Source organism: Chlorella variabilis (assembly GCF_000147415.1).
Source record: "Chlorella variabilis unplaced genomic scaffold CHLNCscaffold_16, whole genome shotgun sequence".
Lineage (NCBI taxonomy): Eukaryota > Viridiplantae > Chlorophyta > Trebouxiophyceae > Chlorellales > Chlorellaceae > Chlorella > Chlorella variabilis.
Genome location: NW_005435072.1, coordinates 336,347 through 341,867, shown reverse-complemented (window position 1 = coordinate 341,867; position 5,521 = coordinate 336,347). Strand labels below are relative to the sequence as shown.

The window sequence follows — 5,521 nt, the reverse complement described above, 5'->3', positions numbered from 1 at the left end:
GGGGCTGGTGGCGGCTGGTGGCGGCTGGTGGTGGCGGTGGCGGCAGTGGCGGTGGCGGCGGCGGCGGTGGTGGTGGTGGTGGTGGTGGTGGCTGGCGGTGATAGTGGCCAGTGGCGGCTGGTGGTGGTGAGTGTCGGGTGGGGTCAGGCGACTGCTGCTGCTGCTGGTCAGGCGCCCAGGTGGCGACACTCGGGCGGGTTTGGCCAAGACCTTTGCAGCCCGCCAGCTGTACCGCTTCCCCTGTACTGCTTCCCCTGCCCTGCCCCACGCGCTGCCGGGCACCGCCTGGCCGTGTTGTACCGCCCTGCCCGTACCGCAGGTACGCCATCCCCACCTGGCAGGACGAGCAGGACGTGCGGTCGGGCAAGAAGGTGCGGCGCGGCTGCCGCCGCCGCTGCCTTGCGCATGCCATGCATGGGCAGGCGCGCAGAGCATGTGCGCGCGTGCGTGCGGGCCGTTTCGGTGGGCGAGCCCTGCAGGCACCGCCTCCTGGCCCACCCCACGACCTCGGTCCCTTCTCCCAGCCTGCCTCCTGCTGAGCTGCGTGCCTGCCCCCATCCCTGCCGCGTGCAGCTGGGCACCATGTGGGGCATCTTCTCCAAGGAGGACGCAGACAAGATCATCCCAGAGGTGTGGGGTGGGGTGGGTGCGCCCGTGTGCGGGTGTAGCAGCAGCTTATTGCACGCAAGGGGCAGCGCGGGCCCGCCCCGCTGCTGCCTTCGAGGCCGGGCAGCAGCGCTGCCCGCCCTGGCGGTCGCGTGGACCACAGCCCTGATGCAAGGGCGCTTTGTTTCGCCCGAAGCCCGGCCTACCCCCCTCGTACACCGCACCCACCCGCTCGCGTGCGGCACACGCCGTGCCTCCCTCCCCGCCTCGCCGCCCCCGCAGGGCCACCGCCACCCGCACTTCAGCAAGGACCAGCCCGAGGACGACTCTGCCACCGCCTCCGAGTTTAAGGACACCCCAGAGGACCGCCCCGAGGGCCCTGCCGCCGCCGCAGAGCGATATGGGGGCTCTGCCGCCGTAGAGGGCGGCGCTGCCGCGCGGGGCAAGCAGGCGCAGCAGCCCTCGCTGCGGGTGGAGCCGTTTGGCGGCCGCCAGCAGGCGTGAGGGCTGGTGCCAGCCGCAGGGGATGCTGCTGCTCAGCCGGGGCAGCCGTTCCGTGTGGCCCAACGGCGGCGACTTGGCGGCAGTGAATTAAACATGGCCCCTGATTGGCGCCAGGCCTGCTCGCCCCTCCCCCCAACCACGATCCCTTGGGATGCTTTTGCCAACCGCCTTGCCCTGATTTATGATCAACATTCCTTCCGGCAGCCCGCTGGCCTCCCGCTCCTGTGTCGCCACGCGTGGCCCTGTTTTGCAAGCTTGCCTCGGAGCGTGCGTGCGTCCGTCACACGGTCAGACAAGCGGCCGGATGCCCCCCGGCGCCCCTCCCCACACAGCCAGCCGGCCCGTCAGTCGCTGACAGGCGACAGCTCGCCGCCGCTGCCGCCGCCGGCCCCGCCTGCGGGCCCGGCGCCCAGCCGGGGCCGGGGCTTGGTGCGGGCGCACGGGCGCTTGCCCGCCGCCGCCGCCGCCTCTGCCGCACCGAATGTGAAGGCGTCGCCCTGACGCAGCTTGGTGCGCAGGCTGGGCTGCGCGTAGCTGACCGGGTTGCGGGCGCGCTGGGAGGATCGCAGCGCGGTGCCAGGAGGCGCAGCAGGCGCCGCCTCGTGGCTGCAGGGCGGGGCGGGGCGGCGGCGAAAGCAGGGCTGGGCATGAGCGGGCCGCTGCGGATTACTGCTGGTGGGTGCTGCAAGCAGGCATGGGTGCTGCAAGCAGGCATGGCAACCAGGCAGCACCACGCATGCAAGCAGCGCGTACAGACCTGCCGCCGGCATGCGGCACGGGCGTGTCGGACAGAGGCGACGCAGCGCCTCCTGCCGCCCCCGGCTCGCCAGCTCTCTGCTCGCCGCCGCCGCCCTGCCGCTGCTGCCGCTGCTGCGGCACCGCTGCCGCCTCATATCGCTCAGCAGCCGAGCGGCGGTGCACAGCAGGAGACGACTCGCTGCCGCTGCTGCGGGGCCCGGCCTGCCCCGCCTGCTCTTCGCCGCCCAGTGCCTCCTCCTCTACCTCCACAGCAAGCTGCCGGTAATGCACGTGCAGGGCGGTGGGCCTGCTCCTGCTGCCCGCTGCCACCGCGGCGAGGCTGCTCCGTGCCGCCGCCGCTGGCACCGGCGTGGGCGCCTGCTCGCAGCTGGCGGCGGCGCCCCCCGCGGTCTCCCTTTCCCTGCTGCCGCGCTGCTCAGCGAGCTTGCCCTCTAAGTAGGCAATGATGTCCTGCAGGGCAGCGCAGCCAGGTGTGGCAAACTTCACCGAATGTGGGTGCTGGCCACCGGCAATGCTGCTGCAGCCCTGCGTGCAGACGGGCATGGCGGGTGCTGGGATGCTTCGCCCAGGCAGCCTGCCGTGCCGGTTACGTTCAAACCTGCTTGCCCGCCAGCTGCCGCTGCAGCGCGCGCGCCTCCTCCTCCGCCCGCTGCAGCTGGTGCTGCGTGCGGGCCAGCTTGCGGGCGGCCTCGCGCTCCCGCGCGGTGGCAGCCGCACGCTGGCAGCCCGCCTCGTGCTGCAGCACATCCACTTCGCCCCGCAGCCGCGCCAGCTGCTCCTGAAGCCGCAGGTTGCTGCGAGCCAGGGCGGTGTTGTTCTCAGAGGCGCGCTGCGTGTGTGCCGCCAGCCGCGCCTCCGCCTCCTGCCGCCGCGCGCGCTCCACAGCCAGCTCTCGCTCCGCCTGCTGCTGCACGGCCCTGCACAGTGCCGGTTTGGGGCGGGCGGCACGCCGGGCGGGGCGAGGTGGCGGCGGCAGCAGGGGGTTGCAGAGGGGCGCCTGCGGGCGCGTGGGCGCCTTGCGGCAGCCTGCCTGCGGCCTGGCGTGCTGGAAAAGGGCAGCAGGCGTGGCCCACCGTGACTCCTTCGTCCTCATCACCGCGGGGTGGACGCTGCGCGGAACCTCCTGTGCGGCAAATCGCCAGTAAGAGGGCGTTCGGCAACTCCCAATGCTGCAGGTGGGATGAAACGAGCCCCCTGCGCTGAATGGCGGGTGCATGCATCGGATGATCCGCTTTCCAATTTGTTCGAAAACGCTGTAGACAGCCAAGCCTCCCCAGCTGCCTCCATGACTGCTCCGTGCTGTGTTGGTTTACATGAGTGCTGGCAGGACCCCAGCATTGAATAATACCTGCCATGTGCCCGGTACAATGCTAAAGGCCAAGCAGGAGCGGAAAAGAGAGGGGCTGGCTGGAGCGACAGAATGGAAGTCATAGCAGCAAGGACACCATTTGAGCAGTCAGCTCGAGAGTCACCTCTCTGCTGCTGCTGCTGCGGTCATGCTCAAGTGTAGACGGGGGCCGGAGGCGGGCTCGTGTCTCAGAGCGCCCGCCGCTGACAGCGGTCTCCCGGAAAACCTACCTACGCCTGCCTGCCTTGAGCCTGGTGAAGCCCCGGCCAACCTGGCCGATGGCTGCGGCTGGACGACTATGCGGCCTCACACCGGCAGCGACGCCAGCTTGGCGACCTCCTGCTGCAGCTGCGCATTGATGGCCGCGTCCCGGCTGCACACCGACTTGAGCTCGGCCTGCAGAGACGCGGCAGCCCGTTTGTAGGAGGGAGCAGGGAGGCATGGTCAGCACCCACAATGGAAGCTCAGACGGCAGGCAGGCAGGCAGGCACGCCGGCATCGAGTGCCCCTTCTGCTTGCCCTGCAAACATCCCTGCCTGCACCCTCCCCTGTTCCTCCAGCCCCACCCCTGAACCAAATCACAGCGCATCCAACCAACCACCATCCACCCACCGCGCACCCACCCCCACCTGCAGCTGCAGCTTGTGGTTGAGGATCTTCTCCAACGCGGCGCTGAGGTCGCGGTGCAGCGTCGCATTCTCCAGCTCGCACTGCCTGCAGGCGGGCGACAGGCGGGTGACCGTGGGAGGGCAGGCAGCCGGTCGGGCGCTTCGCAGCGCGGCATGCAGCGGCAGCCGATGAGGCGCGACAGTAGCCAGCCCCACCCTGCCCCGCCCCGCCCATCCCGCCCCCAGCCCGCTCCCGGCCGCTCGGCCCACCCCATCAGGTCCTCGTACGCCGCCTGCAGGCCGCGCAGGCGCTCCTCGCTGGCGGCCACCCCCGCGCCGTTGGCGTTGCGCAGCTGGGCCACCTCGGAGGCCAGCAGGTCGACGTGGGCGTTGGCGGCGGCGATATCGCGCTCCAGCGCCTCCTTGGCCGCACGGTACTGCCCGTCCAGCTTGTGGGCCTGCACGGGGGACGTGCGGTACCATTCACATGAACCAACGGCGCAGCAGTGCCGCGCAAGCATCGCCGAGTGGTGGAAGGCAGCCGGCCAGCCGCTGTGCTGCCACCCATGCCACAGCCGCCGCCTGCGTGCGCTGGCTGCCACCACTTATATGACTCTGTCCCGCTGTGCTCTGTGCACCCCTCACCGGCAGCCGCCCCCCCGACCCCACCTGCGCCTCTGCGTTGCGGTTCTCCTCCTCCCGCTCCGCCAGCAGCTCCCGCATGCTGTCGTGCTGCTCCTGCAGGCTCAGCAGCTGGTCCGCCAGGTCGCGAGCCTTGGCGCTGTAGCCGTCGCGCAGCCGCTGCAGGGCGGGCTTGACGATGCCCTGCAGTGGGTGGGAGTTGGGGCGGCAGGTGGGGCCGGCGGGCGCAGGCAAGGGCAGGGGTGGGGCCAGAATGCGGCTTGCCGGTGGTTGGCGGCGGTGCGTGCGCAAGATGGGTGTGGGGCAGGCAAGGTGGGACAGAACAGCAGAGAGGCAGCAATCTGGAGCAGCGGCGAGGCCGTGTCGCACTGGGGCGGCACGACGGGGGGCTGACCTGCAGCAAACAACCAGCCCGCACAGCACGCCCCTCTGCCCGCTGTGCGACCACCACACCGTTGCCACCCACACCGGGCAGCACACCCATCCACAACAGGGCCTCACCTTGAGGTCAACGTTGATCATCTCAGAGGCGGAGGCGGCCCCCCGGTCCAGCCGCACCTCAAACGCCACACCCTCTGCCCGCTTGGCGGTGGCCGGGATCAGCGCCAGGCGGTCGGCCATGCTGTGGTAGTGCTGCGGACAGGGGAGCGGCGGGGGGGGGGCACGTCGGCGCCGCCTGCCACGTCAGCCCGGCCCATGCCACGCCGCCGCGATTCACCGCTCCACCAGGTGCCCACTCTTTCCTTCCCCAGCGCCACGCACTCACGCGCACACGCACACACACATAAACACACAGCGCACCAGCAGCGCTGCCTCCACCGCATCCAGCCGCGCCTCGATGCCCCGCTCCTGCTCCGCCACCCGCCGGTCCAGCGCCTCGCGCTGCCCCTGGGTGGACCGCAGCGCAGACTCGTGCTTGGCCCTGCATGCGGGCGGCGGCGGCGGCGCTCGGTGCATCGGGGTGTGGTGCACAGCACCGGGCGCAGCGCACGCGGAGCAGCGAGCCGCCGCCGTGGCCAACCAGGCAGGCAGCTGGGTGCTGGGCCATGCAGGC

General features: G+C 71.2%; 3 protein-coding genes across 3 annotated transcripts in view; 1 reads left to right on the top strand and 2 right to left on the bottom strand.

The window, feature by feature from the left end:
• Positions 1 to 1,110, top strand: part of CHLNCDRAFT_136354 (hypothetical protein) — a gene marked incomplete at both ends in the record, with an annotated part of 6,073 nt that extends 4,963 nt beyond the window's left edge. The window contains 4 exons of the mRNA XM_005845791.1: positions 47 to 137; positions 320 to 371; positions 574 to 630; positions 889 to 1,110. Coding sequence (XP_005845853.1) covers positions 47 to 137; positions 320 to 371; positions 574 to 630; positions 889 to 1,110 — 422 coding nt within the window. The remainder of the gene's footprint in view (positions 1 to 46; positions 138 to 319; positions 372 to 573; positions 631 to 888) is intronic.
• Positions 1,111 to 1,454: 344 nt separating this feature from the next.
• CHLNCDRAFT_136353 (hypothetical protein) lies at positions 1,455 to 2,962 on the bottom strand (the record flags this gene model as incomplete). Its single annotated transcript, XM_005845683.1, has 4 exons — positions 1,455 to 1,716; positions 1,868 to 2,319; positions 2,468 to 2,786; positions 2,943 to 2,962. The coding sequence occupies 4 exons, from the start codon at positions 2,960 to 2,962 to the stop codon at positions 1,455 to 1,457; spliced, it is 1,053 nt and encodes a 350-aa protein (XP_005845745.1).
• A 561-nt stretch (positions 2,963 to 3,523) lies between these two features.
• Positions 3,524 to 5,521, bottom strand: part of CHLNCDRAFT_136352 (hypothetical protein) — a gene marked incomplete at both ends in the record, with an annotated part of 4,537 nt that continues 2,539 nt past the window's right edge. Inside the window, 6 exons of the mRNA XM_005845682.1 lie at positions 3,524 to 3,613; positions 3,847 to 3,931; positions 4,096 to 4,283; positions 4,495 to 4,650; positions 4,969 to 5,100; positions 5,269 to 5,389. Coding sequence (XP_005845744.1) covers positions 3,524 to 3,613; positions 3,847 to 3,931; positions 4,096 to 4,283; positions 4,495 to 4,650; positions 4,969 to 5,100; positions 5,269 to 5,389 — 772 coding nt within the window. The remainder of the gene's footprint in view (positions 3,614 to 3,846; positions 3,932 to 4,095; positions 4,284 to 4,494; positions 4,651 to 4,968; positions 5,101 to 5,268; positions 5,390 to 5,521) is intronic.